Genomic DNA, 11,891 nt, shown 5'->3' on the forward strand with positions numbered 1-11,891 from the left:
ATTTGAAATCAGTGGGCAGCACTGCCGAAGTGCCTGAAAAGCGATTCAGCAGATGCACTTTGTGGGCAGTTTTAACCCTTTCCTCGAAACTAGCAGCGTTTTGCCGCGAACGCAGCCACTCCAGCAGTGTGAAAGGGCTCTAAATCTCCCCAGTAGCGACAGACTGCAATGAACACCTCAGAGGGATCCTAACCTCTTACTAGTCAATGCTAAACTTCCTTAATCTGTTATGAAAAAGTGTCAAAGGGTTAGTCCACCTAAAACCGTTCATTTAGAATGGACAGTGGTGTGTTCATTTTCTGTTTTTAATTGGCCATGCCATGTGTATGCCACCATTTAAAAGACTGTATATGTGATCTTACTCTGGTGTGTGTTCTATTGCAGCCTGTGGAAATTGAGAGAGCAGCAGCGAGAGTGGGAGATGCAGATGAAGCAGCATGTGACACAGCTGGACCAGCGGCGGATGCAGGTGCAGAGCCTAGAGACGGCACTGAAGGTGGAGCGTCAGAATGCCAGTGAGGAGATGTAAGTAGATTTAGGATGAGAGTGATGCGGACCCAGGGCCGATCCTCCCTATAGACTCACTATGCAAGCCGCTTGGGGTCCCCGCAAAGCTGCAAAGGGCCCCCCAAATTACTAGAGGCCCCGCCTGGTGAGAAGTAATTTTCGCCCCCTCACCCCGTTTCTAAACTCGCTGGCTGAGTCATTTCCGACAGCAGAACACCCCCTCCCCCGCTTCTCAACTTTCTTTAATGTGACATGTCACTATCGTCAGCGCCCCCCCGCTTCTCATTTTTAATGTGCCATGTCATTTTGCTTAGGGCCCCAGGGAGGTCAGGATCGGCACTGTGCGGACCTATCCTTTTATACAGTGTCCACTGGTGTTTAATAACCTAAATGTCATTGTTTCTGGCCCTATCATAATATAAACCCTTTCATATGAATATTATCCAGCCGTCTAGTTCAGAATCTGATGGCGGGGCTCTGATGGGCACATAAGCCATACACCTAGGACACAACTGCTAATGGCTAGGTGGAATCATTGATACAAGTTTTTTATGAAATGAAGGTATTTTCTGTACCTTCCCTGTTGCTCCAGTATGATGTGTTCCATCCAGGTAAATCTTTGTATCCACCCACACAGCCAACAGACCCAGTGCACACAGGATGGACGTGTGGCATAGGAATAAGACCAGTAACTGGTTTCATAGGGTTTTTTTTTTTAAGGTGGCTGAAAATCATGACTCCTTCCTTTATCGAATAAAAGGTCCAGCTTCCATTTTGTCACTGAGGATTCTACCTCCAGTGGTAATTTCTCTTACTACTTCTTCCCTGTCTGAAACGCTTGTGATCCCACTACCCTCACCTCTTCCTTTCTGCAGTCCCAAAACCACACTCTGCTTCTGAAGCCAAGCACAAGGTAGGTGTAGAGGTTGGTACTGATCCCTCCAACAGGTGATACTGGTCCGCAATAGGGAGGTGTACTCCCAACATATGTCATTGGTGTAACATATTAATTTTGGTCCTTCTAAAATAAATGTGAAAGTCCTTTGTGCAAAACCACAGAATACCAAAAATAAATATGTGCACAGTGCAATCAATCTCAGAAGAATTGTGACAATCCTTCCTCCAGAAGTAGTAAACAAACTCGGGCTACTTGTACAACACCAAAGGAGGAAATGGCTCACTCTGAATGCCTCCTGATACTCCGCGTTACGCCAGAATTCCCTTTTCAGGGGAAAGAGAACCATTCAGGAATAACACAGAGGGCAAGGAGTCCAGCCAGCACTAAGGCTGGGTTCACACTACTACACTACTTTGATCCTACTTTGCTCTGTGTTCAATGTTTCCCTATGAGAGCGTCTTGTAGTGTCCTACACAAGTTGGTCAGACTTTGAAAATGCTCCCTGTACTACTTTTGGTCCTACATTGATCCTACTTCAGGCCCATTGAATATCATTGAAGTCGGACCAAAGTAGTATCCTGTTCATGAAAGTAGGATGGATGTAGGATAAATGTAGGACCAATGTAGCAGAGTAAAGTAGGATGAAAGTAGTGTAGTAGTGTGAACCCAGCCTGAAGCTGTGACCTTGAAGCCAGGGAGAGTGGTGAGAGATGGGATATATTCCGCTCTGCAGCCTTGTTGTTTTGCCTTTGAATACTGAATGTGATTCTTGGCTTGAATAAAGACTTTGTTTATAAAATAGAGGGCACTATTTGTTTTTGTATCTTTTTCATGATCCTTGTTTTTACATTGGAGAGGATTCTTGAATAAATATTATCAGCTTGTCAGTATATTGAGCGTGTCCCTTTATTTATTTAAAGGTATTTTTTGAGGCGAGAACACACCCATTTGTTACCCTGGAGGTGGTCTGATAGGAGCACATACACATCAAGATTGTTTACTACTTCTGACAGGAGGATTGTCACGATTCTTTTTGAGATATCCTGCACTGTGCATGTATTTTTACTTTTGTACACGTTTATTTAGAAGGACTAATGTATAGTATCTGTAAATAGCCGGATGCCCGCTCTTAACAACCAATGCAAAAACAGACCGTTTGTATCTTTTTAGGGCCACTTCCTGAACGGAAATGGATGATCATTTGTTTACATCCATTTGCCATCTGTCAACGGGTGTATGAAAACCAGCCGTGTGAAAGGACCGTGACACCTGTACTATTATATACACGTTATAGATTGCTGGTGTCAAACACAAGGCCTGCGGGCCAAATCCGGCCCTCCCGGCCATTTCATGTGGCCCTCGCACCTCTCCTGCAGCTGCAGGAGAGCTCCAGTCCTATTCCAGACCTTGTACTTTCTGCTTTTAAGCAATGCATCCAGCTTCTTCCCAGCAGCAGTATAAGAAAAGGGGGGTGCACTGTGATGTAAGGCAGAGTGGGGGACTCATTTTCTGATGGTGAGGTGGCTCTTGACGTCTAATGTAAGGGGAGGGGATGTGCTGGACATACAATTATACAGATCCAACCGGCCCTTTTGAGGGCAATGATAAAGCTGATGTGGCCCACAATGAAATTGAGTTTGACACCGCTGTTATAGATGAACAATACTGCCAGAATGTGACGGTGTTCTACAGGCTGAAAGCTTATTATTGTGGTTGAGCTTTCAGCCTGTATATAATCGCTATCACAGATGATATAGTAATGACATATTCAGGAACAACTCTGATTAGTTATTGATCAGCAGTGGGGACTCTGTCAATTACAGCTAAAATTGGAAGTCAGCAGTCTTCCAAAGTAATGGCTGCTGGTCCTTAAAGAAGAGAATATAAATGAATGTATCCTCAGCCAGGGCATCATGCCAGCAAACCTTGATTGCGGGCAGGAAGGGGTTAAAGAACCACATGTAACACTGAACTGGTTTCCTATTCTGGTGCTCACCAGACACCTAATGTCAGCCACACACGTGCACAATGACCCTCTTCTCTCCATCCCTGGATCCACATCAACTCCCCACATGCCTGGAGCATTCTAATGCAACGTCTTACAATTTGCCATGGCGGAAAGTTAGGGCTCTGTAGACCTAGGTCAGTGATGGTGAATCTTGGCACTCCAGATGTTTTGGAACTACATTTCACATGATGCTCATGCACTCGGCAGTGTAGTTGAGCATCATGGTAAATGTATTTTCAAAACATCTGGGGTGCCAAGGTTCGCCATCACTGACCTAGGCGAATGCCTAAGGCAGGGATCCTCAAACTACGGCCCTCCAGCTGTTGTAGAACTACACATCCCATGAGGCATTGTAACACACTGACATTCACACACATGGCTAGGCATGATGGGAATTGTAGTTCCTGAACTGGAGGGCCATAGTTTGAAGACCCATGGCCTAAGGCCACTAAGACTTGGGGGGGGGGGCCCCAAAGTCACTTGCCATGTGATACAGTGAGTTCTTCTCACACCACCAGGAGGGCGACAACCTCCCCTCATACCCACCAGGTCCTGGGCTGATACGATTTGCATGTTATACATTTAAAGTGTTTCATTAGCTTTGCACGTTACTTGCTTAATTCAGCTGTGCATTACAATACATTTTGAACACATTACTTGGCTTTTCTTGCACACATGAACAATAATAAGCCATTGCAGTGGCTTTTCATAAACTTTACTGAACATTCTGAAAGGGTTTGGCATTTCAGTCCCAGCACAGGTGGTGGTAACTGTTCCAACAACATAAAATATGACTAGGATAAACTTGTCAAAGTCCCACTAATGCTCTTCAGGAGAGGTTGCTGTAGTGCCCATTTACTTAATAAAATTATTGGTGATGTCTTCTCCATGCCATAGACCTCATGGTATCGCCTTTCCTCAGAGGATCAGTGCTTCTACTTCAGACTTGCATCCTGCTGTTCTCTATACGCAGAATTGAGCCTCCTCCTACCTTATAAAGCAAACCGGGAGCACACCCAAAAAAGGGGAAGTGGTCACACATTAGAGGAACACCTTACCACACATTGGGCTACATTGCTTAATGCAGGACCAATGAAACATGTTTCACTAAACATTGCCGGGTCTGCTGCAAGGCAGATTACAAAACATCATTGCAACGCATTAAAAAAAGGGATGTCGAGGCTTGTCAACGCAAGTGTATTAAACATTATAGATGCAACACAATGTACATCAAGCCCAAATTTATCGGTAACAAAAGATTAAAACTGTCCTGTCCCTTGGCTCCAGTGATAAACTATTTAAAGTTCAACTAAATTCCTGGTACCAGAGGGTCACAGCTGAGGCCCCTTTATACCTTGTAAGTTGACTGCCTAGTGGAAATCCAGTTCAAAGTTCTTTTGCATAAGAAACACACAATTTAATATACACGTAAACTAGCCTTTAAGGGCCAGTTCACACCAGACGCAGTTCCGTACAGTTTCGTGTGCATTTTCCTGCACTAAAAATGTATGCACAGTGTTTTCCATGTATTCCAATGGCTCTAGTTCACACAATGCAGTCAGTTTCCGGTGCAGAAGCTGACTGCATGGTGTGAACTGGAGCCATTGGAATACATGGAAAACACTGTACATGCATTTTGTGCAGAAAAATAGCACCCGAAACTGCGTCTGCTGTGAACTGGCCCTAAAAGAATTATGGGGTCTTCCACTCCCATTCTTTCTGAAAATGATAGTTCGCTGGCTCTCATGCAGATCCTCTTCTTTAAGTATGAAATGCCTTACCTTGAAAGTATGCAGATAAGACCAGACATACTCTACTGTACTTGTTCTGGGGCATTGCCATGAAAATGATTGAAGCAAGAAGGTTGGCATAATGCAAGGTAACTTGTATTTTTAGGAATTGAGGGAAGTGGTTTCCTTGAAATATATTCGCCATGCGTAATCTGTTTGCACTATACTGTTTTTCAGGGATTTTGAGTCTTCCTGTCATTGTTCCTGCCCTGCAGATTGTTTAGGATCATCCTGGCTCATGCTCTGCTCAAGCTGTGGCAAACTCTTTAGTTGAACTTCTGCATCTCCCTAGTTTTAATGAAATGAATACAGTGCCAAAAGAGCCATCACATGAAAGTCGGACCAGAGTAGTACAGGGACTACTTTTGAAGTGGCACATATATGAATGGTTATCATTGGAAACGGCTTGTCATGCGACTTTGTAGTCCCAAGACAAATCGCACAAATGTGAACGAGGCCTAAGGGATCTTCTACCACTTTACAACAAATTTTTATCATATAGCACACAAGTGGTTTGAGCAGGTGAATAGGCAAAACATGGTAGTAAGTGGACATTTTTTGGGGGGACAGTTGGCTAGGCTAACTAATTACTGGCAAAAGTGTGTATGAGAACAGCAGCTATGCCAGTTTAGAACTGGCTGGCTTGTAGAGTTGTCCACCCTGGGAACCCCAGAAGTGGCTCCAGTCTTCTCCTATCTGTGAGCCTCTGTTGGAGTATGGGGTGGTAGGGCTTGTGACATGCTGGGTGCTCCTTACTATGCACCAGCACATCGCATACCATTCCTCACCCAAATGCATGCTAGGGTCAGGTAGGAGTGAACAGATGGATGTTATTCCTGGTGGCACAAGGGTTAAAGCACCAAAAGCCAGCTGACTTTATACATGTATACTATATTCTCCGCTTATTTTTTTGGTTGTTGTTGTATTTAGTCAGCTTATCACCCATAAATGTATAAAGAGAGACCCAAGGTAGAAGCCTCCAACATGAAATTGAAAAATGTTTTGGATAAAATATTGAGTAGGCCAACTGAAAGGAAACTTTTTGTTTCCATAGGAGGAAGCTGGCCCAACTTCAGGCTGCATACCACAAGCTGTTTCAAGAATATGATGCTCACATCAAGAATGGCCTTCATCAAGAAAAGCTCATGAAGGTGAGAAGTATCCAAACCATGGCTGGAGTGGTTGGTTCTGAGGATGGTTCACTAACATGGAATTTCCTTTAAAACAGAACGTGGATCTCCAGCTGCAAGACCTAAAGCAACAGCTGCAGGAGGCCGAAGAGGCTCTGGTAGCCAAACAAGAACTCATAGACAAACTCAAGATTGACAAAGATGAGCAGAAGAGCCTGAAAGAGACAATTGGTGTACTCAAAGCCCAGGTAAACCAGTCTACATTGGTCATGTTAACAATGGTTGCCAACAGGTTGTGTTCATAATGAGGGGCAAAAGCAAATAAATGGCATTTGAAAGTGGATGCTGCCATGTCAGACCTATTTCTGAAGGTGCAATCTGCAGGGTCATCCCATTTATTCTTCCTTCACGAGTGACTGACCTAGGACATGCCCTATGTAGATTTGGAGTGTGACACCGATATGCACGCACTTGGCCTATTTTCAGCTGTCGCACTTTGAAAGTTGCGCGGTCATACAACACTGTACCCATATAAAAATGTTTTTTTTCTTTCACACAGATGTTTTTTTCTGGTATTTAAATCACCACTGGGTTTTTCTTTAATAAACTGACAAACCTTTTTTTTCACAGTTTGCTATAACAAACAGGTAATTTTTCTTTTTCACTGATTGGCTGCACTGATAATCAGTGCACGTGTCCCTTTCACACAAGCCTGATATTGTCTCTCTTCTCTCCTCACGCTGTCAGCCTGAGGAAAGGAGTGCTGATAACCGGCTTCCATTTACACCTGTGATCGGACACAGCTGATCGCATTTTAAATAGCCGCTGATTGGCTCTTTACCTCAATCTGTGATCAGCAGTGTCCAGAGGACACTGTAATCAAAGAATGCACCGATTGCAATCACAGAATGCCGTTGTATAACTGCTCCCAAGGGCTAGCCGGCCACGCTGTAGCAGTAATTCGGCTATAGCATGGTCGGCAGGTGGTTAAAGTGGAGGTCCACCCTAAAAAAAAAAAAAAAATTACCTAAAAATGCTCAAAAAATAAATACATTTTTTTTACTTACCAAAAATGGCAGTTGCCAGGTGATCTGCCTCTTGCTAGTCTGCGGCTGGTTGTCCTCCTCGCGTTGTCTTCTGGGAACTGTGTGTCTCAGAGAACAGCCGCACATTCATAAAGAGCCGCATGCGCTGTAGGAAATGGGCAGTGAAGCCGCAAGGCTCGGCTGCCTGTTTCCCTTAGGGAGGATTGCGGCCCTGGGACCTGCAACGATCGAGGGATTGGCCTTGGGGGGGCGCGACATTGCGGGCGCCTAGGACAGGTAAGTGTCCTTATTAAAGGTCAGCAGCTACAGTGTTTGTAGCGGCTGACTTTAATAAAAAAAAAAAATTGCGGTTGCACCTCCGCTTTAAGCTGGCCATAAACTGGCTGAAAATTAGCAGGAATTGGCTGAATTTTGATCAGTGTGTGGCAGTCTTCACTTGATAGACTTCTGTCAAAGGAGGACATTTTCTATTAATCAGCACTTACAGCCACTAATTCATGTACTCCTGCTAGTGGCAGGTGATGCTTTTAGAATACAATGTCCTAGTGGGGTGACTCTTCCATCCACCTTGTTTGTGTAGATGGAGGAATCCATTTAGCCGGCTGTCTGAATGAAGAAACAAATCGTATATGGCTAGCTTTAGGTTTGTTGTGGCAACTTTCACATTACTAACATGAAATGCGAGTGTAGCGATTCTACTGCGATCAGAAAATTCTGGTGCCCAGCACAGCCCCAATGCAAGGACAAGGCAATCTGGCCCCAGTTTACACTACTGCATTGCGGTGGTGAGCACTGAAAAGTACTACATGCAGCGTAGTGGTTTGTGACAGAAATTGCATCCTCCTGCCAGAATACACAGATCATCTATTGGCTGCAAGCGCTATTCAAATGCTGGTTTTCCAGCAGGACCATTCGACAGAAGCCAGTAAAGACCAGCTTCTGTTGAACAGATAACAGTACACATGGACTAAAAGTCTGCCAATTCCTGTTGAATCTGCTGATTTTTAGCCAGCGTTTACCCTGCTTTAATAAAATGTCACTCATAATGTGCCTGGATCTGCTTACTAAAGCTGGAGAGTGCAAAAATCAGGCGCACTTCTGCATAGAAACCAATCGGCTTCCAGGTTTTATTGCCAATGCTTAATTGAACAAGCTGATGTTAGAAGCCGATTGGTTATTTTGCAGAAGTGAGCCTGATTTTGGACTCTCCAGCTTTAGTAAATCCTTCCCAGCCAACACCAGGGGGCCTTGTCGTCAGCAGATGTAACAAACCTTTACTGTGAGCTGCGCGTGTTGTCGGTGTATAGAGCTGGAAAATAAACTAGTGGTCATATCTTGTGAACAACATACTACGCTAAAGTTTATGTATAGTTAATTTTTTTTACCCCTCCAGGCTGATATTTTTTGCGCAGACTTCCAGGCAGAAAGGCAGGCGAGGGAGCGGCTTCATGCAGAAAAGGAGCAGCTACAGGAACAACTGGAGGAATTTAAGAAAGAAAGGTAAAGGAACAAGTCTGGGGGTAGGCAGATCTGTCTGTGTCCCCACATACAATGGATTGTATTATAGATAACGTGTGTCTGTTGTAGGTCGAGGATGGAAGACATGAGGAACAGGCATGTGGATAACGCACGACCAAACCAACCATGTGAGTAGCACCAATTTATCCTCTCTATTTTGCTGTCCTTTTTTTTTGCTTTGAACATTAATACATTTTGCCATTTCTTTACAGCCCTCTACCCTCTGCCATACTCTAATGTGCCAGCGCCTTCTTTCCATCCTGTAGTAGAACCTCAGGAATTTCGCTGCCCCAAGTGTCAGTACAAAGCCCCAGATATGGACACATTGCAGATCCATGTCATGGATTGCATACAATAACCACACAACACTAAGGACTGCTCAGCCTGCTGCCTTAGGCTCCATAGACCTCAGCGTGCTGAAGACTGCAGATCGCAGCACCCGTTGGAAATGAAGATCTGCTCCTGATTGTGAATGCACGGTACCTGTGGCAGGATTTGTATTTCACCACAGCGCATCTTGGTATTGCTTTGTGAAAGATTCCTTGGCCTGTTATGTGGTGTGCACTGGAGTTCTCTATTCTGACAAGCCTAGTTATTGAAGGATGATTAACAAAATATGCTGTTCCAGCTACTTATGTTTGGGGGTTCTCCCCCTTTTATTACTGTAAATATTCTACTACTTTAAGAATGTATATAATATATATATTTTAGAGAAAGAGATTGATGGTGTTTTTGGAACATTGGAGTTTTGCCGGCACCCTGGAGGATGACCAAGGACAGTGCTCGCTAGTTGAAATTGTTATACAACAGTGTCAAGTCAAATATACTTGTTTAGCAATTTACGGTCATAAAAACGGTGGCCCAGAAGTCATGAAGCATCTAATGGCCAATAGAAACAATCGGATTTTGTTTCAAGCACTAGATAAATTGCAGGCAGAACCGGCTTGGTTGCTACAAGTAACAGAGTTCTGTTTTCATAGGCCGGGTCCCATTATCAGACTTGGTTCTGGCATACTGGTGTCTTCCTGTCTCAATAAAACACAGCTGCTTTTAAAAGATTTTGCTTTAAAAAAGGAATCCAGATATTTTTTTTGGAATAGCTTAAAGTACCCCCTGTAATGAGAAAAATGGGAGCTGACATTACTTGGTTCCCATATGAAAATGCTAGTTGCCTGGCTGCGTCTGCCTTAGGCCCCTTTCACACTGGGGCGGGAGGCGCAGTGGCGGTATAGCGCCGCTAAAATAGCAGCGCTATACCGTCGGAATTGCCACAGGATTTGGCCACTAGCGGTTTGGTATTAACCCCTGCTAGCGGCCGATAAAGGGTTAATACCGCCTGCAATGCGCCTCTGCAGAAGCGCATTGCGAGCGGTATTACCGCAGTTTCCCTTTGTTTTAAATGGGAAGGATCGGTATACACGCCGCTCCTCTCACCGCTCCAAAAGATGCTGCTGGCAGAAGATTTTTTTTTCTCTCCACCAGCGCATCGCCTCAATGTGAAAGCCTGAGGGATTTCACACTGAGTATGCAGTGCAGGGGTTTTTCAGGCAGTATAGTTTTTAGCGCTGTACCGCCGGAAAAAACTCCTCAGTGTGAAAGGGGTCTAACAAACCTGAGTCACTGACCAGCAATATTTCTATGTTCATACTATTGATGGTATAAAACACACGCGTTTCTACAACCGAAGAAGCAAAAACGTGCTGTTTGGCAGACACACGGTGGTGCTATTCTCAATGGCACCCCTACACATTGGAAAACGTGCCACGTTTCTCAGCGCAGAAACACATTGTGCCGAAGCTCCACAGGTTTCTGTTCTGCTGCAGTCTTAGTAGAGAGTCGGGGTCCTTTTCCCTGTTTCCCGCTGGTACAGCAGCCCATTCAAATGAATGAGCTACTGTGCAAATGCAGCTGCAAGGATGTGAACCTAGGCCAGTGTTTCTCAATTCCAGTCCTCAGGCCCCCCCAACAGGTCAGGTTTTCAGGATTTCCCTCAGATGAAAAGGCTGTGGTGATTACTAAGGCAGTGAAACTGATCAAATCACCTGTGCAAAATAATGGAAATCCTGAAAACCTGACCTGTTGGGGGGGGCCTGAGGACTGGAATTGAGAAACACTGACCTAGGCCAAGTATGCAGATACTAGCAAGCAGGCAAATAATGTTCACAAGTTCAGCATAATTATCTGGTAACAATGTAGTACCTTGATTGTGTTATGGTTTTCTCACAGTGCACATAAGTTTGTTGTATAGCTTGATCTCCAGGTTTTCTTTCACTATAACTAGTTTGTTTGGACCAAATTAGCCATTTCCTTCACTAAGTGCTGCATTGCCTCCAAGCACTGGATGTAGCTTCAGCTGTGAGACAGAGACTTTCCATCTTACACCCAGAAAAAAAAAAAAACCAGTTGGGCTGAGCGGTGCTCAGCCATTCAGAGGCAGCTTTGTATTTTGTGAATGGATACAAAAAGCTTTCTTTTGATGGGTGGAGGATGTCACAATCATCAACTCAGCCAATCAGATGAATCTTTGTGTTCATTCACAGAACACAAATCTGCCCAAGAACAGCTGAGTGCCGCTTACCTGGACCCTGTTTTGTTTCGGGTGTGATCCGGGAAGTCTCTCACAGCTGGAACCCAGCACTGTGTACTGTATGCAGCTGAAGCCACATTCAGTTGATACAGCAATTGGTGTTGGAAATTGTTTGTTTGGACCAACTTATTCCAAACTGTTAAGTGTCAGGAAACCTAGAGCTCCACATTAAAGTGGTGCAGACTAATAAAGCAACTATTGTGAAAATTAACACTTAGCCATCCTGCTACCCATGCCCTAGATCTTCGTTATTATGAAGAACTATGTTGACCAAATTTTCAGCATCACACTTCAGGCTGCGTCGGCTGCCTGGTATCCTGTTGTGGCATCTCCCTCAGTCAGACAGTAGCAACAAGAGTCAGTCATTCAGAAGGTACTTAAGCTCTTAACAGATTTTTTTATTATTG

At 44.4% G+C, this 11,891-nt stretch overlaps 1 protein-coding gene across 5 annotated transcripts in view; it reads left to right on the plus strand.

The window, feature by feature from the left end:
- IKBKG (inhibitor of nuclear factor kappa B kinase regulatory subunit gamma) overlaps positions 1 to 9,970 on the plus strand; it is a 68,160-nt gene extending 58,190 nt beyond the window's left edge. For all 5 annotated transcript variants that reach the window (XM_040324832.1, XM_040324834.1, XM_040324836.1 and 2 more), the window contains 6 exons: positions 385 to 525; positions 6,258 to 6,354; positions 6,432 to 6,581; positions 8,773 to 8,879; positions 8,967 to 9,025; positions 9,110 to 9,970. In XM_040324832.1, the coding sequence (XP_040180766.1) occupies positions 385 to 525; positions 6,258 to 6,354; positions 6,432 to 6,581; positions 8,773 to 8,879; positions 8,967 to 9,025; positions 9,110 to 9,255 (700 nt within the window). In that variant the 3' untranslated portion in view covers positions 9,256 to 9,970. The remainder of the gene's footprint in view (positions 1 to 384; positions 526 to 6,257; positions 6,355 to 6,431; positions 6,582 to 8,772; positions 8,880 to 8,966; positions 9,026 to 9,109) is intronic.
- Positions 9,971 to 11,891: the final 1,921 nt, after the last annotated feature.

This window comes from Rana temporaria, chromosome 9 (assembly GCF_905171775.1).
Source record: "Rana temporaria chromosome 9, aRanTem1.1, whole genome shotgun sequence".
Classification (NCBI taxonomy): domain Eukaryota; kingdom Metazoa; phylum Chordata; class Amphibia; order Anura; family Ranidae; genus Rana; species Rana temporaria.